Source organism: Phocoena sinus, chromosome 11 (genome assembly GCF_008692025.1).
Source record: "Phocoena sinus isolate mPhoSin1 chromosome 11, mPhoSin1.pri, whole genome shotgun sequence".
Classification (NCBI taxonomy): Eukaryota; Metazoa; Chordata; class Mammalia; order Artiodactyla; family Phocoenidae; genus Phocoena; species Phocoena sinus.
In genome coordinates this window covers 78,785,379-78,813,026 of record NC_045773.1, presented here as the reverse complement: position 1 = coordinate 78,813,026, position 27,648 = coordinate 78,785,379, and the positions used below count along the sequence as shown (strand labels likewise).

The following is a 27,648-nucleotide window of genomic DNA, read 5'->3' as shown; positions in this document are numbered from 1 at the left end:
AGCTGTTAGCAGTTGCCTTATGTATTGGGGTGCTCCTATGTTGGGTGCATATATATTTATAATTGTTATATATTCTTCTTGGATTGATCCCTGGATCACTATATAGTGTCCTTCCTTGTCTCTTGTAACATTCTTTATTTTAAAGTCTATTTTATTTGATATGAGTATTGCTACTCCAGCTTTCTTTTGATTTCCATTTGCATGGAATCTCTTTTTCCATCCCCTCACTTTCAGTCTGTATGTGTCCCTAGGTCTGAAGTGGGTCTCTTGTAGACAGCATATATATGGGTCTTGTTTTTGTATCCATTCAGCGAACCTGTGTCTTTTGGTTGGAGCATTTAATCCATTCACGTTTAAGGTAATTATCGATATATATGTTCCTATGACCATTTTCTTAATTGTTTTGGGTTTGTTTTTGTAGGTCCTTTTCTTCTCTTGTGTTTCCCACTTAGAGAAGTTCCTTTAGCATTTGTTGTAGAGCTCGTTTGGTGGTGCTGAATTCTCTTAACTTTTGCTTGTCTGTAAAGCTTTTGATTTCCCAATTGAATCTGAATGAGATCCTTGCCTGGTAGAATAATCTTGGTTGTAGTTTCTTCCCTTTCATCACTTTAAGTATATCATGACACTCCCTTCTGGCTTGTAGAGTTTCTGCTGAGAAATCAGCTGTTAACCTTATGGGAGTTCCCTTGTATGTTATTTGTCATTTTTCCCTTGTTGCTTTCAATAATTCTTCTTTGTCTTTAATTTTTCTCAATTTGATTACTATGTGTCTCAGCGTGTTTCTCCTTGGGTTTATCCTGCCTGGGACTCTCTGCACTTCCTGGACTTGGGTGGCTATTTCCTTGCCCATGTTAGGGAAGTTTTCAACTATAATCTCTTCAAATATTTTCTTGGGTACTTTCTCTCTCTTCTCCTTCTGGGACCCCTATAATGTGAATCTTCTTGTGTTTAATGTTGTCCCAGAGGTCTCTTAGGCTGTCTTCATTACTTTTCATTCTTTTTTCTTTGTTCTGAAGCAGTGAATTCCACCATTCTGTCTTCCAGGCCACTTATCCGTTCTTCTGCCTCACTTATTCTGCTATTGATTCCTTCTAGTGTAGTTTTCATTTCAGTTATTGTATTGTTCATCTGTTTGTTCTTTAATTCTTCTAGGTGTTTGTTCTTTAATTCTTTTAGGCCTTTGTTAAACATTTATTGCATCTTCTTGATCTTTGCCTCCATTCTTTTTTGAAGGTCCTGGATCATCTTCACTATCATTATTCTGAATTCTTTTTCTGGAAGGTTTCCTATCTCTACTCATTTAGTTGTTTTTGTGGAGTTTTATCTTGTTCCTTCATCTGGTACACAGCCCTCTGCCTTTTCATCTTGTCTACCTTTCTGTGAATGTGGTTTTTGTTCCACAGGCTGCAGGACTGCAGTTCTTCTTGCTTCTGCTGTCTGCCCTCTGGTGGATGAGGCTATCTTAAGAGGCTTGTGCAAGTTTCCTGATGGGAGTGACTGGTGGTGGGTAGAGCTGGGTGTTGCTCTGGTGGGCAGAGCTCAGTAAAACTTTAATCTGCTTGTCTGCTGATGGGTGGGGCTGCGTTCCCTCCCTGTTGGTTGTTTGGCCTGAAGCGACCCAACACTGGAGCCTACCTGGCTCTTTGGCGGGGCTAATGGCAGACTCTGGGAGGGCTCACGCCAAGGAGTACTTCCCAGAACTTCTGCTGCCACTGTCCTTGTCCTCATAATGAGCCACAGCCACCCCCCGCCTCTGCAGCAGACCCTCCAACACTAGCAGGTAGGTCTGGTTCTGTCTCCTATGGGGTCACTGCTCCTTACCCTGGGTCCCGATGTGCACACTACTTTGTGTGTGCCCTCCAAGAGTGGAGTCTCTGTTTCCCCCAATCCTGTCGAAGTCCTACAATCAAGTCCCACTAGCCTTCAAAGTCTGATTCTCTAGGAATTCCTCCTCCCGTTGCCGGACCCCCAGGTTGGGAAGCCTGACGTGGGGCTCAGAACCTTCACTCCAGTGGGTGGACTTCTGTGGTATAATTGTTCTCCAGTTTGTGAGCCACCCACCCAGCAGTTATGGGATTTGATTTTATTGTGATTTTGCCCCTCCTACCGTCTCATGGTAGCTTCTCCTTTGTCTTTGGATGTGGGGTATCTTTTTTGGTGAGTTCCAGTGTCTTCCTGTCGATGATTGTTCATCAGTTAGTTGTGATTCTGGTGCTCTTGCAAGAGGGAGTGAGCACACTTCCTTCTACTCCGCCATCTTGAACCAATCTCTGTGCCTCTTCTTATAAAGGCATTAATCCTATTGTGAGGGCCCCACCCTCATGACCTCATCTAACCCTAAATACCACCCAAAGGCCCATCTCTAAATACTATCATATTGTGGGTTAAAGCTTCAACAAAAGAATTTGGGGGGGACATCATCCAGTTTATAGCAAAAGTATATACCTAAAAGAGGTACAAGACTTGAAAAAAATATTTTTTTTTCCTAACGCAGTGTAATAGTGCAGAAAAGGGCAAGAGCTTCAGAGTCAGACAGACCTGGACTGAATCCCATTTACTAACCATGTAACCTTGGAGAAGTTACCTAACATCTCTAGGCCTCAGTTTCCATGGCTGTAAAATGGAGATAAGTGGGCGTGCATTATAGGATTGTTGTAAGAATTAACGAGGTAGAGAATTTAGAGTACCTGGACCAGAGAAAAGGGCTTTTCCAGGTTTTGATGGAGCACGGAAGGTACAGATATGTTGCTCAAGTGCATAAGTTGTGATGGTAATGGGTGATGGAAAGCAGCCGTTTAATGCTGAAATGTTTCATGAATACTGGTCTCACTGAGTGGGAGGAAGGTCTGGGCAACTTCTCCAGAACCTTCCAGCTCTGAAGTCCCATGAATTCACATAAATTCACACATTGATGAGGAAGCAGATATATTCACCTCATCTGCTTTGTTGTTGCTATCCATTCTTACAAATACTTTCTCATTCATTCTTCACTGTTATCTGACAACCTAATAATAATAGCAGCTATTATTAGTTCTATTTTACAAATGGGTAAACTGAAGCTCAGAGAATTGGATCACTTAGCCCAAGATCATATTGCTAGAAAATGACAGGATATGGATTTGCATCCAGCACCTCCTGGCTCCCACCTCAGAACACCAGCTTACCTGCTCTAACTTTTGTGATGTTGGATACACATCATACAGATATCAGTAGGAAGATACTGAAGCACGAAATGAATGATATATTGTAAGAGAATGCATGCCTGCCTTTAAATGAGCTGTCTCCAAGCTTGGACTAATTCCAGCTGGGGTACCAATAGAATTTATATATGAGAAGATTGTTGGCAGGTGTCCAGGGACTATGGAGTCAGGGAGGGGTGCCAGAGGACTGTTGATGGGTACACACTGTTCCAGTTTGGGAAAAGGGGAAGAAAGTTGATTCTTCAGACTGTAGGAGCCAGTCCTGGCCAAAGTTCTTGAAGGGCAATATGTGGACATCAAAAGGGGGAAGGAAATCATTACTAGGTGCCAGCAAGTTTTCCCTGAGAAGACATTATTCCAGATGAATCTTGCTGGAATAGTTTTTTCATAGGGTAAAAGACTAGTATGTTTTTATTTAGACAATGCCTTTTGCTTATTATAATCAGCAAGTTAGAAATGTGTAGACTGGAGGACATGGATTCATAGCAAATTGAAAATCGATTTTTTTCAAATTAATAAAGAATTTAAAATTTCCTCATTTCCAGGAAACATATAATTTTTTGGTTATCTACTTTAAAAAATTGAGACAATTGTAGATTTACATGCAGTTGTAAGAAATAAAACAGAGAGCTCCTCTGTACACTGTCCAATTTCCCCCAGTAGTTAAATTTTGCAAAATTATAGTACTATTTTACAATCAGATTATTGACACCGCTGATCTGATTCTCATTTCCCCAGTTTTACATGTACTCATTTGTGTGTGTGTATGTGTGTGTGTGTGTATTAAAATCTATACAATTTTATCACCCATGCAGTATTGCCTATCCACCACCACAATCAAGGTACTGAATAGCTCCATGTGAAAAATAATTTTTAATGGAGATGGAATTTTAAGTAAGCCTTGAAGGACAAAGGAGAGAAAAGAATATTTCAGAAGAAAGAAGAGTGAAAAAAAAAATCAGAGACATGGATGAATTTTGGATGTGGAGGAGGGCACTAGGTCTTTTAAAGGGAGGAATGGCTAATGAGAGAAGAGATAACCAGGTTAGTTAGATAAGATGCATAGCTACATTATAAATGGCCTGAATATCAGGGATCATATTGCTTGTATTTAAAAACAGGGAATTCCCTGTTGTTCCAGTGGTTAGGACTTGGTGCTTTCAATGCCATGGTCTGGCTTCAATCCCTGGTCAGGGAACTAAGATCTTGCAAGCCACGTGGCGTGGCCCCAAAAAGTAAAAATAAAAATAGTATACCTGCTAATCAGTGTTTTTGCACTTGCTGCTCCCTTTGCACAAAACACTCTTCTCCACAGATACTCAGGTCTAGCTCCATCTCATTATTCAGGTCTCAACTTAAAGGTCACCTCCACAGGGGAGGCTTCCCTGATCCCCCATCCTAGAGTGCCCAGCCTGCTCACTCTGCTCCACCTCCCTGCTTTATTTCTTTCATAGAACCTACTATTTAAAAAAAATCTTATGTATGTGTTTAATTACTTGTTTATTATTTCTTTTCCCCCCATAGCATTTATGCTTTATGAGAAAAGAAATCTTGACTGTTTTGCTTACAGCTGTATCTGACTGCCAAGCACAGCATCACTACACAGTAGGTGCTTAATAGTTGTGTAATGAATAAACAGGCTGCCTGTAGAAGTTGTGGCATATACAGCTTTGAAGCTTCCTTGGCCTTGTATCCCTCTTCCTATTTTTCCTTCCTATTCTCTCTTTGTGGGTTCCGAATGCACAAATATAAAATAGAGGTGACCATCATTACTCCTCTGTAGGCTTCCGAAATTTCACTTCAAACCATACAAAAAGCAGGTACTGAGTAGTAAGAGGATAGAAGGGTATTACTTGTTAATATGTGATCATGCCCCATAAAAGGCCATTCATTGATTTACAGATTTTGTGCCCATACTAAGTACTAGGCAGCAGCCAGAGAGACCCTACCTTCAAAGAGCTCAGAGCCTAGCATGGGAGAGAGGTGTGGAAAGGGAATGTTGCCTGCCATTCCAGTAAACAATGAATGTTGCCCACAATCAAGCCATCAGCCACTGCAGCTGACCCTGAGGGTGTGTCCTTTAGGGAATTCAGCATGGAGAAAAACAGGAACTGGCCCTACAAAGTTAAGATGAATATCAAAGGAATAATTTCAATGAGCCCAGACTCTTGCATCTTCCCATATGTAGAAAAGCACTAAAATCATTAATTTGAGATTTCTGTTTTTTTGTATTTAGCAGTGATCTTTTTTTTTCTTTTTTCAACAAAAACTGTATATCCAGGCTCCTCCCTCACCTCTTTGGAGCAGATCCTCAGAGTATCTGAGAGGCTGTCTCCCAGGCTATAGTCCTCAGTCAGGTCCCTGAATAAAACTTAACTTGAAACTCTTAGGTTGTGTTTTTCTTCAGTCAACACAGGTATGTAAATTTACAGTAATCACGAAAAGTGCAACAATGGAGGCATGAACTAGGTGCAGCGCTGCAGCCACTTAACATCTGAGTCAGAAAAGGATTCATAGAGGAGGAACCACTGAGATTAGGACTGGAAATAAGAGTAGGTATTTACCAGGTAATCAATCAGAATGAGGGCAGCTTTACATATTCCTAAAGATAACTCTATCCCTCTCACCACCATTTTTCTTTTCTTTCTTTCTCCTTTTCTCTCCCCCCCACCCCCATTTCTCCTTTCCTTACTTCCTATCATTTAATAGTTTCTGAGCATCTATATCTCTCTGGAGAGGTACAAAAAGGCAGACTCAGTTCCCTGACCTCAGGATGTTCCAAGGCACAGACACCAGAGCCCCAATCTGGAATCACACCCCAGGTTCAAATCCCAGCTCCACCAGTGCTCACTAGCTTTGTGACATATGAAAGGAACTTCACCTCTCTAGGCATCAGCTTCCTCATCCACAAAATGGGGATATTAACAGTACTAACCTCACTGTTCCTTGTGTATGGTAAATATTCAATAAATAGAGCTGTAATTATTATTATTTTCAATAAACTATTAAAAGTCATGGGACTAGAAGAGGGAAAGAATGAAGCACAGGATACCAATGTTAATCACAACCATATCCTCTCATATGTCTTCTGATAGTCTTTTATCAACTCCTTTTCGTCTATGTTGATGAAGTAAAATTTGTTTAACTGTCTATGACCATACTCACTTCCTTTTCTCATCACTCAGTTTCCATACATTTTATATCAACTGATGGCTTCAACCTGGCTTCCCAAAATATTTTCTCATGATTTGGGAGAGGCAGGTCAAGGTACCAAAGAGTCCCTGGGAGGTATGAGAGTAGGCTAAGTGCAGAAGATGAAGGTCAGCCTTCTGGGGAGGAGTGTTCCCAGGGAGCAGAGAAGTAGGGCAGAGGCCCACACTCAAATGCTCGCAGAGACCTGGCAGGAAGCAATGTGTGCATCTGGCTGCAGATGCAGTAAGGACTGCATCTAACATATCTAATAACTGTCTTTTGCTAATATGTGGGGAATAAAGGTCCAGTGTTGATGGAAAGAATGAATTTTTCTTTCCCCCCAAAGTTGAACATCTAGATTTTTATAAGAAATCTAATATTTTAAGGTTAGCAACTAATTTTTAAAAATTAAAAGATGGGCTTCCCTGGTGGCGCAGTGGTTGAGAGTCCGCCTGCCGATGCAGGGGACACGGGTTCGTGCCCCGGTCCGGGAAGATCCCACATGCCGCGGAGCGGCTGGGCCCATGAGCCATGGCCACTGAGCCTGCGCGTCCAGAGCCTGTGCTCCGCAACGGGAGAGGCCACAACAGTGAGAGGGCCGCGTTCCGCAAAAAAAAAAAATTAAAAGAAAACAAGTCTACAGGCATGTTGGAGACAGGAGGTAAGAGGGCAGGGCACAACCTTTAAAAGAATGACATAGCTATTGAGGATATGACATAAAGTGGTTCGAACCCATTAGGCCCAAGATGGTGGCAAGATTCAACTTCCAGTAGACCTTGAGCCTCATTATACACTCGTAATATATTAACATGCTAAATGACACACTCACAGGCACCACGATGGTTCTGAGGCCAACCATAAAAGGCCAAAAAGTGGGTGGTGATCCAGTTCCTAGAAATCTCTACCCCTCCCTCCCAAATAGTTAGAATAATCCTCCTACTCATTAGCCTATGGACTAACTATCCCGTATTTCTTTGGGGTTGCTCTCGCCTTCTGAGAAGGACCACATTCTGTCTATAGAATGTGTATCTCTGATTTCACTTTACTGTGGCTCTTCTCTTGAATTCTTTCCTGCCTGAAGCCAAGGACCTCACTTGACGGCCTGTTCCAGGGACTCAAATTTGAGACCTGGGGCATGACCATCCTCTTGCACCCTATTTTCCTGCAACCTCTTTACAAAGGTTATTAATAAATTTATTTCTTACCTATCACTTTGCCTCTCACTTAATTCCTTCTGTGCCGAGACATGAAGTCCTGAGACAAGCTGTGTGGTTTCAGTTGGAAGACTGTGGGTTCGAGTCCCAACCGAGGTGTGTGGTTTCAGGCTGAGCCCACCAGCCCATGAGCCTGGACTCTGAGACTGTTCAACGTCCCAGGTGCAGACAGCCTCGCAGTCGTCTACACTGGACTCTGGAAGCCACACAGCTGGTTGTAGAAGCAACAGAACTAGAACAGCACTGACAAAGCCTGAGTAATTTTGTCGTTACAGGTTGAATTTAAGCCTATGTTTCTCTAACAGTCTACGTCCCCTGGTGGCCGACTTCTTGCACGAAGGACTATCACTTACGTGAATTTTGTTTTGTAGTCGCTCAGGGAAACCTTTACTGCAAAGATAGGAAGTGGGAAGCCAGAACGTGTAGGTTTTGTTTTGTTTAGGTCTTGGTTTGTTCTTTCCTTGGAGAACTTATTTCTTTCTCTCTTCTCTCCCTGTTCTCTACTTTTTTCATTCTAGCTTTCCCTTGGTGAGCGCCAAGTTCCCAAACTGCAGAATCCAATTCAGGTGGTCCCTGACGGGCGACACCCTCGCCCTGGACCTGTCTCTGAGGATCAACTCTTCTTTGCATGAGGATCTGCTTTCAGCTAAGAGTCTGACTGGAGAAAAGCTGATAAACTCACTTCAAGTGTGAATAGCGGCAAAGTCAGCGGCCCAGGGTTTCGAGGTCTAAGAAGGTACTCGAAGTCATCTGTTCCCTCCTGAGGAGGGTTTTGCTGTTCTTTAACTTCTTTAACGTCAAAGTCAACTTCCCATCCCTGGAATTGAAGGGCCCTCAGTGGGTGGCCGGGACAGACCTCCGGATGGCCTGGTCGGGGAGAGAGGGCCCCTACTACTGAGGGTAAAGGCCAGCAAATGGGGCAAAAGGAGACAATTGGCGAATTTAGGTAAACGGCAGGAGGGGGTTCCTCTGACTCCTTTTGAAACCTTCCCGTTAACTGTAAATTAAAAAAAGAAACTTTAAAAAAGTGACTCAGGTAGGTCTGGAGGAAGCGAGGAGGGAAACGAAGAATGAGAGGGAGAGAAGAGAACCTGAGGAGGGTCGGAGATGAGGCGAGGGGTGGCGGGGCGTGGAGGGGGAGGGAGGAGGAGCGGGGGATGGGGGTGGGGGGAGGAGGACGAGCGGTCGGTGGGGGGGTGGGGGGGAGGAGGAGGGGGGGGCGGGAGGAGGAGAAGGAGCAGGGTGTGGGGGGGCGGGGGGAGGAGGAGGAGTGGGGGTGGGGGGTGTGGGGAGGAGGAGGAGTGGGGGGCAGCGGGGGGAGGTGGAGCAGAGGGCGGGGGGCAGAGGAGGAGCGGGGGGCAGGGGGCACAGGGGGGGAGGAGGAGCGGGGGTGGGGGGTGGGGGGAGGAGGAGGAGAGGGGGCTGGGGAGGAGGAGGAGTGGGGGTGTGGGGAGGAGGAGGAGCAGGGGACGGGGGCAGGGGGGAAGAGGATTGGGGGTAGGGGGTGGGGGGAGGAAAAGGAGTGGGGGGCGGGGGGCGGGGGGAGGAGGAGCAGAGGGCGGGGGGAGGAGGAGGAGCGGGGGGCAGGGGGCGGGGTGGGAGGTGGAGGAGCAGGGGTGGGGGTACGGGGGGAGGAGGAGGAGTGTGGGGTGGGGGGCGGGAATAGGAGGAGGAGTGCAGGGCGAGGGGGAGGACGTTGATCGGGGCGTGGGGGAGTGGGGGGTTGGGGGTTGGTGGGAGGAGGAGGTGGTTGGGGGGTGGGGGGTGGTGGGAGGAGGAGGGGGGTGGGGGGCGGGAGGAGGAGGATTGGCGGGGGGCGGGGGGAGGAGGAGTAGCGGGGGAGTAGGGGGCAGGGGGAGGAGGAGGAGCGGGGGTGGGGCCGGGGGCGGTGTAGCGGGAGGGTGAGGGCTGGGAGAGGAGGAAGAGTGGGGGGTGGGGGGCGGGGTGGGAGGTGGAGAAGCAGAGGGTGGGGTGTGGGGGGTGGAGGAGGAGGAGGAGCAGGGGTGGGGGCGGGGGAGGAGCAGGGGGTGGGGGGCGGGATTAGGAGGAGGAGTGAGGGGTGAGGGGGCTGGGGGAGGAGGAGGAGCAGGGGGTGGGGGGAGGAGGAGAAGCAGGGAGCCGCGGGGAGGGGTGGGGTGGGGGAGGTGGAGGAGGAGTGGGGGGTGGGGGGGCGGGGTGGGAGGTGGAGGAGCGGAGGGTGGAGGGGCAGGGGGAGGAGGAGGAGCAGGGGGTGGGGGGCGGGGGGAGGAGGAGCGGGGGGGGTGGGGGGCCGGGGGAGAAGGAACAGGGGGTGGGGGGTGGGGTGGGAAGTGGAGGAGCGGAGGGTGGGGGGCAGGGGGGAGGAGGAGGAGTGGGGTGCGGGAGAGGAGGAGCAGGGGGTGGGGTGTGGTGGGAGGAGGAGGAGCAGGGGGTGGGGTGTGGGGGGAGGAGGAGCAGCAGGGGCTGGGGAGTGGGGGGAGGAGGAGTGGGGGTTGGGGTGGCGGGATTAGGAGGAGGAGTGGGGGGTGGGGGGCGGGAGGTGGAGGAGCAGGGGGTGTGGGGGTGTGGGGGGCTGGGGCAGGAGGAGGAGCGGAAGTCGGGGGCGGGGGGGAGGAGGTGGATTGGGGCGTGGGGGGGGCTGGGGGAGGAGCGGGGGGTGCAGGAGCTGGGGGGAGGAGGAGCGGGGGTGCGGGGGCAGGGGGAGGAGGAGGAGCGGGGGGCGGGGGAGGAGGAGGAGCGCGGGTAGGTGGCGGGAGGGGGAGGAGGAGCGGGGGATGGGGGCGGGGGGAGGAGGAGAGGGGCGTGGGGGGCGGGATTAGGAGGAGGAGCGAGGGGTGGGGGCTGGGGGAGGAGGAGGAGCGGGGTTGGGGGCGGGGGAGGAGGAGTTTCGGGCGTGGGGGGGAGGAGGAGCGTGGGGGTGGGGGCGGGGGGGAGGAGGAGGAGCAGAGGGCGGGGGGGGGGGTCGGGGGGAGGAGGAGGAGTGGGGGGCGTGGGTCCGAGCCGAGGAGGAGGAGCGGGGTTAGGGGTACGGGGGGGGGGGGGAGGAGGAGGAGCGGGCGGTGGTGGGGCTGGGGGAGGAGGAGGAGCGGGTTGGTGGGCAGTTTGGGCTGCAGGGTGGGTGCGGGCTGCGGGTGGACACCTCTCGGACCACTGGCTTCCAGTGGCTTGGGGATGGGGGCGCTGTGGACGGGGTGAGGACCGTGGGTTCTTACCTGCCTCCGCTTGGAGGCTGAAGTTCAAGTTCGGTGAACATTAAGTCCCTCTCGAGGTGAACCAGGGATGAGGGAAAGTGAGGCATTTTAGGTCAGTCTTTTCTGTTCATCGGTGGCACCTGCGTTGCAAAGACGTAGTGCAGGTTTTCAAGTTTAATAAAACACCTTTTCCTTTAGAAACTGTGGGCGGCGGGGTATGGGGAGGGAAAGAAACCTTTAGCAGAACGGAGGGATTTGAGAAAGGGGATCTGGGGACCAGCTTCGGTGAGAGAAGTTTCGAACCTAAATGGGAAAATGAAGTTCTTAAACTGTCTTCATCCATTTTTTTTTTTTAAGGTGTGGGGCGGGGCCAGGTAGGAGCCTTCATTTTCCTTTCTCTTTTCACCAACCAATTAGTAGAAAGCGGCTTATTAGCAGCTGCAGCAGAAGCACTTGCTTAGTATGTAGGCAATGGGATAGGGAGAAAATTAGCTGGAAACTCCCCTTCACCTCCATCTCTCCTCATAGGGTCTAGTGAGATCAGTCTGGGACTGCTCAGAGGAAGTTTAAATGATTTGTGAAAAGCCCTGACATCTAGGATAATAAGGTGTTAGTAGTAAGTAAGGAGGAAGCCCGGAGTTGTGAACACGTTAGGAGGAGGTATTGCGGAAGATGGGTCATGAAGACGTCTCATACCAAAGGAAATCATAAGGCAAAGAAAGTGGAAGAGAAACTCACGTTTCCTCTTGATCAGTGGGGGTTAGCTACATTGTCAATTCCAAGTGGAAGATGCCAAAAGTTTAGTGAGAGTAATTTTCCTGACAGTTGGGCAGGGCATATGCTATTACAATGAGACTACAGTCAGCTCCAAGGTTGTGACAGTGACCAATAAACTCTTCCCCAGATAGAGTTTTAGGAAATATGTTTAATTACTTCATAAAAGGAATCATCTAAATCATTAAAGACTTAAGTGCCAGAATATTCAGTCCGGCCCAAGTCAAAAATTAACAGCAAGCGACTTTTCAGTTACAAACAGCTACAAAGAAGAGGATGACTAAATACTGCATATTCCTTCTCCAAGCTGCTGATCCAATAACCAACATGAAATTTAGTATCTATGATGGCTATTTCACTTTATCCTCTGTGCCTATTGTAATTTCTTAAACATAATAAGGCTCAATAAATATTTGTGGAATGCACTGTTCAGTTAATCATGTTTACCATATTATATTTATTAAGCTACCTGGAGACAAGCTCTGAGATGTAGAATTTCAGCCACCTTCTCAGCTGACATCGTGTGGGATCTGGACTTTGAAACGAACCTGAGGATGTTAGCACAGCAAGGAACTTTAGGGTTAGGTGAGTTAACCTATTTGTTTTCACTTGAAAAACAGAGAGGGATGGTAACTTTCCTAAGATCACACAGCCTATAGAGCTAGGATACAAATGCATCATCTTCTGACTCCTAGTCTTGTCTAGGATGGACACTAGCTCTTAGAGAAAGAGCAGCCTAAAGGACACATAGTATTATGGAAGTCGATTTTCATTAGGAGGAAAAGTATCAGGAAAGGCACTGCAGTGGTGTAAGCAGAAGTCCTTTGCAGCCTCTTAGCTCCAGCTCTAGGAGCTCATAAGGGCATTCCATGTGAGTTGGCAATGCCAGAACTCTCAGATCTAGAAATAGCCAGTGCTAATATTAAAGTCTGTTCTTCCTTGTGGTTGTTCATCCTGAAGGCTCTAAGGAATAATTCATCTGTCCTTTTTCTGCATTCCTGTGAAGCAGGCCCTTCTTCATAATAATGAAGTCAAAATCCAGAGTTAAAATTTTAACTAAAAGCCAGGAACCTAAGATTGAAAATGATCTTGTCTTTTTGTCCAAAAAAGTACTGTCTTTTCATGTGTTTTCTTGTGGGAGCACTGCATGATCAGGGCAAGTAAAACCTGTGAAATAGTCTGGTTTTTCAGGGCACTGTTTGATTTTAGTGTGTGGGAGGGGGCTTTCCATAGAATTTCACCAGTGTGTTTGCTTGGAGAAGAGTCAGAAGGCCTGGTGAAATGTAAAGTCCTTTAGAAGGAGTCATTAAGGAGAGGAAGTCTGTGAAGAAAAGAAGACAGTCTGAAATCCCCACTAAGAACCTAGTTTTATTTGCTCTGAGCCATTTTATCCTGGCTCTTGTATTGCTGAGTCTGTAAGAAAATGGGCAGAGGATGCAGATGTGTGGTTGACACAGATGTAGTTACATTCACACCCTTAGCAGGTTCATAATGGCAGGCCTGATATTCATCAGCTAACTCAGCCTTGAGCTCCCTGGTGCCCACACCCACCCGGGGGAGAAGAATGTCACTGACCATCATGAGGAAAAGCATACACACCCACACACCGCTGCTCAGCTCAGCTCAGCGATGGCCATAACTCCCAAGCACACTCGGTGATCCAGCTGGGGAGTGGCTGCATGGCTGCCACACTGTGGCTGACAGTGGGGAGGCTGACAGGTGGCTGCTCTGACCCAACTGAATCAAGCCATCCTCCATCCGTGGTCATCCACGCCCTGCTTATAGAGCCACTGTATCCTACCTCCTTGGAAGAAGAGCCCCCAGGACCACACTGCCTCATCTTTGGCAGGACCTCTGAGTGTGTAGACTAAGCCCCACAGATGGAAGCAAGCCTTCCAGATGTCTCAGGAGACATTTTACTGCATCTGCAAAAAGCTGGGCCCCCAGCTTCAAATGGAGCCCGCCCACATGAAATTGTCGCTCTCTGTGCCACAGAAAGCAGCTGTTGGACCATATTGGCTGGCTTCCCCGGTGCCTCTGACCGTGTGGGTAGATCTAGGGCTTGTGTGTGCCTTCCATGTCATCGGGTTGCCATCTGTGCTACCTTTTGGCACCTCCAGAAAAGGTGGCTTGACCTAGGAGGTCATGGAGAGGTCCCGATGTGTGCTGGGGCTACTGGAAGCACATGTAAAAGAACTATCTGAACAGCTGTCAGTGCCTTTCAGTAATTCTTTATGTCGTGCTGGTCCTGACCTTCATTTCAGCCAAGTGTTTGTCAGCTGCCCGTGATCCAGCCATAATTCACACGTGTTGGAAGCAAGTCAGCTTTGCCATAGGGGAGATGCAGGCACTCTCTTATCCACTGTCCAAAAAAAGAAACGGGGGCGCCGCAAGGCTTGTCCCAGTGGGTGGTGGAGCGTGCCCTCTCCATCAGGGGCTGACAGCCTGGTTCCAGCAACCCATCACCCCCAAGGACCTGTGTTCCAACAGGCGCTCTTGGCTGGCTGGGGCACTGTGGAGCAGTGTGGCCAGGGTAAGGCATGGGGAAGCAGCGTGTTTCTGTGAGGTGGTCACTGGCTGCTCCTGGCTCCACAATCTGTGTATTGTCTGAGGAGAGGTCCAATGCCCAGAGCTGGACCAGAGCCTCACCCTCACTATGGCATGGAGCGGAACCAGCCTGCAGAGTGGCAAAGGATAAGGCACAAAGGCTGCTCAGGTTCCAGGTGCATCAAGCCATCAGCTGGCACCTGGCATTCCAGGCCAGGCCAACTCGGGGTGATGACTATCCATCCTGCTTTTTCACTTGAATTCCACCTTCAGAACCTCTTTCTTCTCTCCATGTTAACCCTCCCTCCCTTTTCCATTCCTGAGAATTATTCTGTTGTTGATGTTTGTAACGCTCCAAGGTGTTGTATCTTTTTATAAAGTACCTGGAGAGGGCATGCAGGCTGGTCAGGGGCATGGCTGTTGATAGTGGCCCATCTATCAACTTTAGCTTTCCTGAGCACTGCTTTTATCACCCATAAAGCCATAAACATGTATCTATCATCTATTTGTCTATCTACACTTACGCTTGTGCATACAAACCTGCTCTTCTCTGAACCAACTCTGTTCAGAGAATAATCCTGCTGCTGCTATGACAAATTGCCACAAACGTAGCCACTTAAAACACAAGTGGGACTTGCAGAAGGCACAGGGGTGACACACTGTGGTCCTCTGGGAGAACGGCAGTTCTGCAAGCTGGAGGGCATGGTGGGAGTGGGAGGGGACGTGTGGGGCTGCAGGGGCGGGCAGGGGCCACAGGCCAAGCTAAGGAGGCTGAACGTATTCCTAAGAGCCAAAGGGAATCACTGATGGAATTTAATCAGGGGATGACGTGATCACTTTGGCCTTTAAAAAAGATAACCCTTAGTAGTAAAGAGGGATGAACTGGAGAGGAAGGAGAGGCAGCTGGGGGCAGCAGGACCAGCTAGGAGGTGAGCAGGAATATGCAGGAGGGCTGGAGACTCAACTGTACGGCCATGTGTGCGGAGGGTACTCGATCAGAACACACAGAAACTTCTTCCTTGTTAAGCACCCACCCTCTTCTGGTGGTGACTGGACATGAAATTGCCTCCCTCTGTGCCGCAGAAAGCAGCTGTTGGACCGTATTGGCTGGCTTCCCCGGTGCCTCTGACCGTGTGGGTAGATCTAGGGCTTGGTGTGCCTTCCATGACATCGGGGTTGCCATCTGTGCTACCTTTTGGCACCTCCAGAAAAGGTGGCTTGACCTAGAGGAGGTCATGGAGAGGTCCCGATGTGTGCTGGGGCTACTGGAAGCACATGTAAAAGAACTATCTGAACAGCTGTCAGTGCCTTTCAGTAATTCTTTTTTTTTTTTTTGCGGTACGCGGGCCTCTCACTGTTGTGGCCTCTCCGGTTGCGGGGCACAGGCTCCGGACGCGCAGGCTCAGCGGCCATGGCTCACGGGCCCAGCCGCTCCGTGGCATGTGGGATCTTCCCAGACGGGGGCATGAACCCGTGTCCCCTGCATCGGCAGGTGGACTCTCAACCACTGCACCGCCAGGGAAGCCCCTTTCAGTAATTCTTTATGTCGTGCTGGTCCTAGGACTGCAGCCCAGTAGTTCATTGGACGATGGGGCTGCCCGTTCTCCAGGTTGGGTTAACCTGAGGGATTACAGGGAGAGGTAGTTTCTGTGGCTGCCCTGCCCTTTCCAGCAGTTTTCAGAAGGCAGCCCTCCTCCCGGCCCACTGTCGCCCACCCAGTTGATGCTGAGCTGCAAGAGTGAGAGGCAAACCGCGGGCTGGAGTTCTGCAGAGCTGGACAGGAGCCTCGGCTTCCCCATCTTTAGAAATGGAGCTGGACAACCCCCAGACCCAGCTGTTATTTGATTTTGCTGTGTTTACCGCGTGCCCCTCCCCTTTTCCAGTTTTCTCCTTCCCTCACACAACGTCCTAGAAGTGAAAAACCTCACTGGAGGGTGGGTGTTTGTGGAGGGAGGGTGGGAAAGTGGGTGGTGGGGTGTGGGGAGGATTACAGGGTGAAGACTATACCACAGTGAGAAAGCTCTAGGAGTTAAAAAGTGTAACTTAAAAAGAGTTTTCTTACTCTTTTTACCTCCTTTAAGGTTTATCGGTTGGGAGCGGTGGTGGTATGGTAATAGGTGGTTTTTAATATTAACGATGAAAATAAGGCAGAGAAGGAAGCCTTTTTTTTTGCTTAGGGGACACTGCTGAGATGCGGCAGGTGTTTATTTACTAATCTGGGGCTCAGAAGGAAGACGAACAAGCCTAGGCCTGAGCTGTTTCAGGCTTGAGGTGAGAGGAAGGCTGGTCTTGGGGCCCCAGAACCCTAAACAGCTGGAATCAGTGACCAGTGAGGAAGGGTGGCGCTCAAAGCTTGGATCGGGAGAGTAGAAGCACACCTCAGGCCCATGTTTCACTTGCACCTGCCCTCTGCCGAGAGAATACTGCTGGGAACATAGTAGTTGGGGGTCTGTTGAGATTAAGGTAAGCTTTGGGTGGACCCTCAACTTGGACAAGTTCTGAACTGGGAAGCCCATCTCCTAGGACCCCAAGGTCCCGGAATCTCTCCAGGCCTCGACTTCTGTCTCTGTAACATGAGCGAGCCCCACTGAGATCAGGGAGCTCTGGCACCGCCCCACTTCCCGTGTGAAAATGATGTCACTGTGCTTGCTCGCTGCAGACCCAGCAGCGTTCTCTGGAGCCTCAGAGAGTCTGGCTGATGATCAGCATCAGTCCCAGGTCCTGGGTGGAGCTGGGTGGCAGGAGAAGGGAAGAGGGAAGGGGCCCTGCTTCTCCTGTCCCTGCCGTTCTCAACCTTCTGGAACCACAGAAGGCAGGTGCCTACCTAGAGGTCTGGTCATGACCTCAGTGAGGCCTGGGCTGAGGGGGGAGTTGAACAATGGAGCAGAGGTTGAGACAGTCAAAGGCACAGAAAGAAACTCTCCCATGGCTTTACCATCATTTGGTGATAGAGCATCACAGATAACTGTCTTCCCTTCAGGGAGTTTGAAAATATCCACTAAAACACCTATCCCCATGGATTAGTAGTTGGAGGTGAGCATTATGAGTTATCTGTGTATTCTACTCTCTTTACTATATCACCCTAAATAAGACACCAAGGATGCTTTGAGACCTTAAGGCCTAAAATAGGCGGTATCTATGCTTACAAAGACTAAAAAAATTCATACACAAAATGCTTACCATAATATCACACAATTAAGAATGTTCTGGACTTCCCTGGTGGCACAGTGGATAAGAATCCACCTGCCAATGCAGAGGACATGGGTTCGATCCCCGGTCCGGGAAGATCCCACATGTGCGGAGCAACTAAGCCCATGCGCCACAACTACTGAGCCTGCGCTCTACAGCCCGCATGTCACAACTACTGAGCCCGCACGCCACAACTACGGAAGCCCACACGCCTAGAGCCTGTGCTCGGCAACAAGAGAAGCCACTGCAATGAGAAGCCCATGCACCGCAATGAAGAGTAGCCCCCGCTCGCCACAACTAGAGAAAGCCCGCGTGCAGCAACGAAGACCCAACGCAGCCAAAAATAAAAATTATATCTTTTAAGAAAAAAAGAAAAGAGAGAATGTTCCAGTGTAGATTCAGGCAGTTAGTTGTCACCCTCAGCCCATTCTGTCCTGAAGAATGGCTACTGCCTCCTGGGGCTGGGTGTAGGTGGACCATTTGGACCAGGACGGCCATGTGGGAATTGTGATGGTCTCAGTGGCCCTGCAGCCGGGCAGCTGATTCCCAGGCCAGTTCACTGGCCAGGCGCCTGTTCGCTGCCATATCAGTGGCAATCATGGCAACAACAGTCAGGTGGCACCTGAGGGTCAGGCTCTGGGCTGGAGCTGGCGCACTGGCTTACCTGTGCTCTAGGGGGCACTGTAGACACCCCAGGAGCTGATGACGAAGTTTCTCTCTGAGGCTGGTTTCTGTCTGGAGACTGGTCCCCTCTGGACTTCTGTTGGAGGAGAGAGAGAAACACTAGCTGTTCTCCTTATCCCATTTTTTCCAAGCCCCAGTTTTAAGACTGGAAGAGATTACCATGATGCCCCATTATAAAGTACATTGAAGGCAAGAGTCAGTTATAAGCCGGTGGAAGGATCATTGTGCCGGGGTTCTAGTGTCAGCCTTAGCATTAACTTGTAGTGTCTGTCACCTTCTGCAAATTACTTTCCCCTGGCTTAGTTTTCTCATCTGTAAAATGTAAGAGTCAAAGATGGTCTCCCAGGGCTTCCCTGGTGGCGCAGTGGTTGAGAATCTGCCTGCTAATGCAGGGGACACAGGTTCGAGCCCTGGTTTGGGAGGATCCCACATGCCGTGGAGCAACTAGGCCCGTGAGCCACAACTACTGAGCCTGCGCGTCTGGAGCCTGCGCTCTGCAACAAGAGAGGCCGCGATAGTGAGAGGCCCGCACACTGCGATGAAGAGTGGCCCCCGCTTGCCGCAACTGGAGAAAGCCCTCGCACAGAAATGAAGACCCAACACAGCAAAAATAAATTAATAAACTCCTACCCCCAACATCTAAAAAAAAAAAGATGGTCTCCCAGTGTCCTTTCCAGCTTTAACAAGTAGGCTCCAACACCAGCAGTGAAACCATGCTTTCTTAAATTTTCAGGAGCTCCAGATCCTTTGAGGGGATCTCAACCTGGGTTTTATCACTTGTGACTTCCCTCTCCACCCAGTCCCATGGCATTAGGGCTTTGGTAGAACACATTTGGCCACTTACCTGGCCCAGTTTCTTAGGCATCCTGGCTAACCTCCATCTCGGTTGTCTTGTTGGTCTGGGTACCAGCCGGGCTTTCAAGTTGGAGGTCATGGGCAGCTCCAACACTTCCATTTCAAGCTTAAACTCATGCTCTGTCTCCATCTTCCACCTCTGGTTCTGGTGCCTCTGCTGCTGCTGCTGAGGAGAGCACCCTTCTGGCCCATCTTTCTGCTAATGACTTTTTTTTTCTTCGCTGGGTCAGCTGGTTGTGGTGGTCAAGATCCCATGGCCGGGTCTGCTCCCTGAGGTTGGCTGGGCTGGTGCACCCAATCCATCTCTTGATCTGCAGCACCCAATCCATCTCTTCATGGAAGGGGCAGTCCTGAGGGGCTGGCCCAGAGCACAGAATAGCCATGTGGGCCTTCATGTAGGCACCCTGAGGGCCTTGAAGTTGATATGACAGTGGTGTGTATACGAGACATATTCCTGCACCGGAAGACACCCGGCCACATCTTCGTAGACTGAAGTGTTGAGTTGAATCATCTTCAGGCGCCCCTTGACGGCAGGCTCCTCCATGATGGCAAGCAGGTGTCAGCTCTCTGCTGGGGCCCAGTGGACCCCAGATGGATCGTGCTGTGGTGCCTGGGATGTCCTGCTGGCTCCCGGCCTGGGGGTGTGAGGGCTGAAGCCATCAGTGGAAGTCCTGGACTGGCCCTGTTAAAGAGAAGCAGCACCAGACACTTGTTGAAGGCATAAGACAGATTTTATTCAGACTACTGCAGTAGGGAAGCGAGAGCCAAAATAAACTGGGCTCAACTCCAACTAAGACAAAGGTGGCTGAAGTTTTAAAAGGGAGAACAGAGGTAACTAAATGCAGCTATAGGGAAGTGAAAGTGGAGAACAAAAAGAGGCTAGGGAAAACTGTGGGAGCTAAAAAGGGGGCTATGGGGAAATGGAAAATTACAGAAGGGGGTGTGAATGGAAAATAACTGAAAACAGTTCGGCAACGTAGGTTGGGACTATATATATCTTGTGGTTTGGCAGCACTGTATTTTCTTGAGCAAAGACAGCAAGAGGCTGGGGTCCCCTTTAGGGACACAGCCTAGTGCAGGCAGAAGCCAGGCTAAACTCGGTCAATTGCTGGCTGGCCAATGAGGAAGCAGGTGGGGCCAGTCACCCTCCATCACACCGTTTGCACAAACATCTTTGTTGGAAAATCCCTTCAATGGAAATCAAACAGAACAGATCAGCTCCCGCAGCACAGCTGACAGAAATATCTTGCTGGGCCAGACTGCTGTCTCTGCTAAGATGCCTCCCACATCTGTAAGCACCAGCTGACTCCTCTTGAAAAGAGAGGACTGTCAGGGCTGGCTTTGGAAGGCCAAGGCTGGCTGTGAGAAGGCTGTTGGGGGCTCCACACTTCAAGCGGGGACACAGGGGAGGAAGGCTGGGTGTGAGAAGGCTGTTGGGGGCTCCACACTTCAAGCGGGGACACAGGGGAGGAAGAGCATGAACCCTAGGTGTCAGGAGCTGCCACATCCTTTTCTGCTAGCCTCTTGGCCATGGCTCCCTGCCGTGGCTCCCACAGTAAGACAAGTCAGTTGCAGGATTCTGTGGTGCTTCTGGGGCCCCCCAAAAAGTTCCCATTTCCAGACTTTGTCCTTAGTCTGTCTCCCTTGTTTTCCTGACAAAGCTCCCCCAGAAGTTAGTTTGAGTGTCCCAGCTTAGGGCTGGAGGAAGAAAAGGCTTCAAGGATTCAACTTTTTTTTTTTTTGCCACACCTCGCTGCATGCGGGTTCTTAGTTCCCCAACTAGGGATCGAACAGAGCCCCCTGCAGTGGAAGCGCGGAGTCCTAACCCTGACCGCCAGGGAAGTCCCCAAGGTTTCAATTTTTGAACGTCTCAGAGAGGACCCACGAAGGTGGTGAAGCAAGAGGGAAAGGCTTGGAGGGCTTCAACGAGAGGCCAGGAGATAATTTATATAAAAGGTACTGTACGTATCTTTCGCTACCTGATTTTTTCACTCGGCATTCTCTTGATTAAACTTCTGTATTCCATTATAAGAATAAACCAATTCATTTCTTATTTATTCTATAATAGTTCTTATGCTTTCTATTTACCCAGCTTTTCTTTTTTTCCCCACCTCTTTTCCTGTCTTCTGTGTATCAACAGTGTTTTCTTTATTCCTCTTTTCCTTTTATTGCTTTGGCAGTGATAAATTTTATTTCCATTTTTCTAGTCTTTACCCTTAAATTTTTAACCTAACTGCTTTCAAAATGTCATTCTCCTTCCAAATAAATAAAGACCTTAAAATATTTAACTTCGATCAGCTCTAGCAATTTGCCATGTTACTATACCTAAAGTTGTGCTGTATAATATGGTAACCACTAGCTACGTGTGGCTACTTAAATTTAAATTAATTGGTGTTAAGTAAAGTTAACAATTCAGTTCCTTGGTTACATAGCCACATTTTAAGTGCTCAGTAGCCACATGTGGCTAATGGCAACCAAACTGAAGTGAGCAGATATAGAATATTTACATCATTGTAGAAGGTCCTATTGGACAATGCTAGTTATTTCCATCTAGTTTTTGCCCCCCTCCAAATTAGTCATTATTATCAGTATTGCTTTTTAATTTTTTGTTTTTTTTAATGTATTTATTTTCAAAATTTTTATTGGAGTCTAGTTGATTTACAATGTTGTGTTAGTTTCAGGTGTACAGCAAAGTGAATCAGTTATACATATACATATACCCACTCTTTTTAGATTCTTTTCCCATATAGGCCATTACAGAGTATCGAGTAGAGTTCCCTGTGCTATACAGTAGGTCCTTATTAGTTATCTATTTTATATATAGTAGTGTGTATATGTCAATCCCAATATCCCAATTTATCCCTCTCCCCAATACCCCCTGGTAACCATAAGCTTGTTTCCTACATCTGCAACTCCATTTTGTAGATAAGTTCATTTGTACGCTTATTGCTTTTTAGATTTGACTTATTTAGATTTGTATTTGACTTCTTTAGATTTACTTTTATGTTTACCAGTTTCTTCGCTCACTGTTGTTTTTGCATCCCATTCCTTACTTCTGTATTCAATTTCTTTCTTCCTGAAATGTATCCTTTGGAAGTTGGCTGTGGGCTGAACTGTGTCCCTCCAAAATTCATATCTTGAAGCCCTTGTCCCCAGTTTGACTGTATTTAGAGATAGGGTCTTTAGGAGATAATTATGGTTAAATGAGGTCATATGGGTGGGGCCCTAATCCACTAGGACTTGTGGCCTTATGAGAAGTGTAAGACAGAGAGCTCTTTCTCTCTCTGCACATGCTCAAAGGAAAGGCTATGTGAGGACTCAGCAAGAAGGTGGACATGTGCAAGCCAGGAATAGAGCTCTCACCAGAAAGCAAACCCTTCCAGACCTTGATCTGGGACTTCCAGCCTCCAGAACTATGAGAATAAATTTCTGTTGTTTAAGGTATCCAGCCAGTGGTATTTTGCCATGGCAGTCCTAGCAGACAAATACAGAGTCCATTCAACAAGGGCCCAAAGTGTTATTCTGAAAGCATTTTGCCTCTTTAGTAATAGTTTAACAAGGTATAGGGACTTCCCTGGTGGCGCAGTGGTTAAGAATCCACCTGCCAATGCAGGGGACACAGGTTTGAGCCCTGGCCTGGGAAGATCCCACATGCCGTGGAGCAACTAAGCCCGTGAGCCATAACTACCGAACCTGCGCTCTAGAGCCCGCACACCTAGAGCCTGTGCTTCACAACAAGAGAAGTCACTACAATTAGAAGCCTGCGCACTGCAACAAAGAGTAGCCCCTGCTTGCTGCAACTAGAGAAAAGCCTGCGTGCAGCAACAAAGACACAATGCAGCCCAAAATAAATTAAATAATTTAAAACAATTGTTTAACAAGGTATAGAATTCTAGGGTTTTTTTGGTTTTTTGGTTTTGGACCTTTGAAAATATTATTCCATTGTTTCTGGCCTTTGTTATTAAAGTTGAGAAATCTGCTGTCAGTCTAAAATGTTCCTCTCTTCTTTGGGATTGCTTTTAATATTTTCCCCATATTTCTGGGTTACAGTGTGTCTAAGTGAAGGTTTAATTTAATATTCCTTGCTTAGGATCCATTGTGATTTTTTAACCTGAGGATTCTTTGATCAATGTTGGAAAAATTTTAGCTATTATTTCCTTTGTTGTTCTCCATCTGAAATCCCCACTAGATATATTTGAACCTTTTCCTTCTATCATTCATTTCCCTTAACTTCTCTAATATTTTTCATTTTCCCCATTCTGCTGCATATGGCAATTTTCTTAGCTCCGTCTTCTAGTTTACTATTTCTCTTTTCGATGTGTCTCTTCTTTTAACCGGTCTTGATTTATTCTTTCAGTAACTATACTGTTCAATTCTAAATGTTTGATTTGCTCAAATCTACCTTTCCTTCAGGGTCTTGTTGTCTCATGAGTATTTCTTTACCTTTTAAAAAAATCTCTACTTAATATATTGATTTTAGAATATAACTGGATTTCTTTGGACTTCAGCTGTCTAGATTATAAAATGAGGCTTTAGACTAAATGACCTCTAAGTTGACTTCCTGCTCTGCAATTCTAGCATACACCCTGATATTCATTTATTTTTAATGAACATCATTGGCACACTTTGCATTTTCATTAATGAAGGTGGCATTGGAAAGTGGCAGTGAATAAAGGATAATTATTTTAAAAGCCACCTTCCCCAGACCTCTAGGGCTCCAAGCCAACACCTTCCATTTTCTCATATCCCCTTCCTGTATTAGCACAGAGAGAAACAGGTGGCTAACCAGATGAACACAGGCCAGGAAGAATATCCATCTGGGTTTGGTTTCAGATCAGAGATATTTTTTGGAGGCTTATCAAAGAATCCAATGAAAGGCTTGGGAAAGAAGTAAATACTAAACCTCTCACCTTCTCATAGATTTTTGTTTTGAGCATTGTAGCACTTAACATATAAAATTAGAGTGTTAATGGTTTTTCTACACTCCTAAAACCAACAGAATAGTGCACGGCTGGAAAAAGGATAACTAACGCTTGTATTTCTTTTTATCCAAAGATTCCCACAACTGAGCTAGAAGAATGTAGGAAGGTACTGGAAGTGAACTGTGGGTATGAGTTGGGGGATGGGGCATGGAGGAAGCGATCTTAGTATATTTCTGTAAAGGGCAGATGAGTGATCAGAACAACCATTTTTGAAGCTTGTATACCAGGGTGCTTCACAAACAGCTTTCAAATTCTGCTCCTATGTTGTCGAATGTTCAGTGAGTAGAGGATGCAATGAGATTCAGTCTTTCCAAACCCTGGCCTCTGGTCTATCAAACTGATTCTAAATGCTGTGGCCTGGAACTGTGGGTTTTTAGGCAAATGGCATGGAGCCAATTAAAAGTAATACTTAGCTTGCTTCAAAGAGCACCGGCCCTTCTCCTGCCCACTAGCTAACCACATGCAGTCATGGTGCTTTAATGATTTATTTTCTTTGTTTAGATTTTTAGAATAAACTTGCTTGAGGCATAATTTATATATATTTCACTTTACTGAGGTATAGTTTATATATACCTTGTTTTAAAATTCAACAAGATATAAATTTCCTTCCTTTTCCATACTGTCCTAGAAAACGTTGTGGAACTAAATGTCACTTGTATTCCTCTCCCAACTACTGGTGTTTTAAGGATACCTGCTTGTCTCTTAAGTTGGTTTTTCTGTGTCTTAACTGCAAAATAATTATTCACTCTAAATAAAGATCATTAGCAACTACATGCTTTTTGTAAGCCCTTGAGGCACTATGTGTGAGGCCTGTGTATGAGAATGTATTTATTCTACATATATGTAATTTCTCGCTCTCTCTCCCCATCATTCCCACTTCCATCCAAATAGCTTTTAGATCTGTCCATATTTACTCTGGAATGTCTCACTCTCATCCTCTTCTTTCTGTCCCTTCTTTAAATACGCTTTCCAGGCCTCCTTTCTTTTTATCTTATTAAAATCATCATTTCTACACATTCTCTGTCTAGATTAATCTTCCTGATGCACGACTTTAATATTGTCTCTCCTTTGCTCAAAAGCCATCCATGGCTCCCTTCTGCCTACTAACTCCAGCACAGTTCTTTTACTCTGCTGGTGAGTGTCTTCTACCATCAGGCCCGATACACCTGATTGCTTCCAGTCCTACCTTGCACCCACCTGTCCCACTGACCCTTCATTCCAGCCACCTCAGTCTCTCCCAAGGAGTTGGTCATTGTTGCCTTTACATTTTGCTTAGAATGTCACTGCTGTCACATTTCCCTAGAGGAAATACTGCCCACCTTTTTTTTTTTTTTTTTTTTTTTTGCGGTACGCGGGCCTCTCACTGTTGTGGCCTCTCCCGTTGCAGAGCACAGGCTCCAGACACACAGGCTCAGTTGCCGTGGCTCACGGGCCCAGCCGCTGAGCAGCATGTGGGATCTTCCCGGACCGGGACACAAACCCGTGTCCCCTGTATCGGCAGGCGGACTCTCAACCACTGCGCCACCAGGGAAGCCCTTGCCCACCTTTTGATCCTCAAATCAAATACTACCCCCTTTCTTTAGCTTCCCCTCATCACTCCTGTGCAAATTTATGCCTGCAGCTTGTACCCCAAGGTGCCTCACAAACATATGCATAAAAATCTGCCATTTTTAATGCATATGGCACCTTGTACCACGCCTAGAACACATGTGCCTTTTCTCATGGTTATGTTTGTGCCTTATTTTCCATACTGGATTGTAAACTTTTCATCTTATTCACCTCCGTATCCCCCTAAATATCTTGCATACAATAAAATACCAGTAATATTATTTATAGTATGAATAAATATCAGCATCTCAAAGCTCTGTTGGATGAATAAAGACAGGCATTTTAAATATTTTGAAACTTCAAAATAATGATGTACAGTTTAGTTGAAGGATAAGATAGAATAAAAACTGATTATAAATAATATCTAATTCACTGTCTCATACATAGCTCACACATAATTGATTAAATGAATGAATAAACAAATGTTACAAGACACATACAGATGTTAGCCCAACGTTTTTTTTTAATTGAAGTATAGTTGATTGACAATGTTGTGTGATGCTCTGCCATCTTTAACTATCCATCGTGTCCAGAGAAAGGTCCCTCTACACCTTAAACAGTAAAATGAATAAGAAAAACTATAATGTACTAAGGTAAAAATAAAATCCACTGTCTTTTTAACTCAAGTAAAGTATTTTAAAATATAAAATATCTGTTTGCTTAATATTTAAGTAAATTCTACTGAGTCTTTTGGGTTAGATTCTGCATTTGGAGCTTAACATACTCATTTTTTCTTAAATGCTATTTGATAAAGACATATAGATTGGGGCCAAATCCTGCCTCTGTCCATTACTGGTATGGGATTCTGGGATCTTTTAAGCTGTAGCCTCCTCACCTGTAAAGTGAGGATTAAAAATAACCACATCACAAGGTATTGAAAAGATTAAATAAGATTACATAGTAAAGTACTTAGCATAGTGTCTGGCATAGAGTATATGTTCAATAAATTATTGCTATTATTTCAAGCTAAATCATAAGCTATTTCAAGAGATAGATTTTTATACTCTAAAGCTGTGCTGTCTGATATGGTAGCCACTAGCCACACGTGGTGATCGAGCCCTTGAAATGTAGTCAGTCTGAATTGGGATGAGGGTAAGTATAAAAATCACACTGGGGGCTTCCCTGGTGGCGCAGTGGTTGAGAGTCCGCCTGCCGATGCAGGGGACACGGGTTCGTGCCCCGGTCTGGGAGGATCCCACATGCCGCGGAGCGGCTGGGCCCGTGAGCCATGGCCGCTGAGCCTGCGCGTCCGGAGCCTGTCCTCCGCAACGGGAGAGGCTACAACAGTGAGAGGCCCGCGTAACGCATTAAAAAAAAAAAAAAAAAAAAAAAAAATCACACTGGATTTTTAAAAGTCAGTATAAAAAATGCAAAACACCTTATTAATACTTTTTAAACATTGATACATGTTAAAATGATATTTTAGGTATATTGGGTTAAATAACATATTGCCAAATTAATCTCACCTGTTTCTTTTTACTTTTTAAAATGCAGGTACTAGAAAATTTTAAATTATATATGTGTCTTGCATTATATTTCTGTTGGGCAGTGCTGACCTGAAGTCTCTGGTCAAGGACAGAATTAGGTATATAGGTGCTCAACTAATATTTGATTGGTTGATTTACATGGCTAAATCTCTTCATTTCATCACACCGGCACAGTTAAAAGCTTAAAGGACTATTTTTTTAAAAACTGCACACAAATCTAGATTTACAGAGTGGAGTTATTAATAGAGAATCTCATATACTGTATTCACTCAGCAAGTTTTTGGTAATTTCTCCCTGTAAGTCTTTAAGGACTGATGCAAACCTCTTCAAACAGAGCTTCTGTGAAATTTGTGCAATTAAGAATGGGGATGGGGCTTCCCTGGTGGCGCAGTGGTTGAGAGTCCGCCTGCCGATGCAGGGGACACGGGTTCGTGCCCCGGTCTGGGAGGATCCCACATGCCGCGGAGCGGCTGGGCCCGTGAGCCATGGCCGCTGAGCCTGCGCGTCCGGAGCCTGTCCTCCGCAACGGGAGAGGCCACAACAGTGAGAGGCCTGCGTAACGCATTAAAAAAAAAAAAAAAAAAAAAAAAAAAAAAAAAAGAATGGGGATGACCTTTTATTTGTCAATTATACCTCAATAAAACTGAAAAAAAAAACCCCAAAAGAACGAAGATGACTTTTCAGGTACTAAGAAACCTGGCTGCTGAAATTAACCTTGGCAAATGACAATGAATCAACTATGTTGA

General features: G+C 46.9%; 1 protein-coding gene across 1 annotated transcript; it reads right to left on the bottom strand.

Annotated features, from left to right (window-relative positions):
* Window positions 1-9,807: 9,807 nt before the first annotated feature.
* On the bottom strand, window positions 9,808-19,369 carry LOC116762172 (leucine-rich repeat extensin-like protein 3; the record flags this gene model as incomplete). Its single annotated transcript, XM_032648922.1, is given in 4 exon segments — window positions 9,808-10,338; window positions 10,340-10,765; window positions 18,815-18,991; window positions 19,229-19,369. Coding segments are annotated over 4 exon segments (1,275 nt in total), but the record flags the coding sequence as incomplete, so codon positions are not given.
* Between the last annotated feature and the right edge of the window lie 8,279 nt (window positions 19,370-27,648).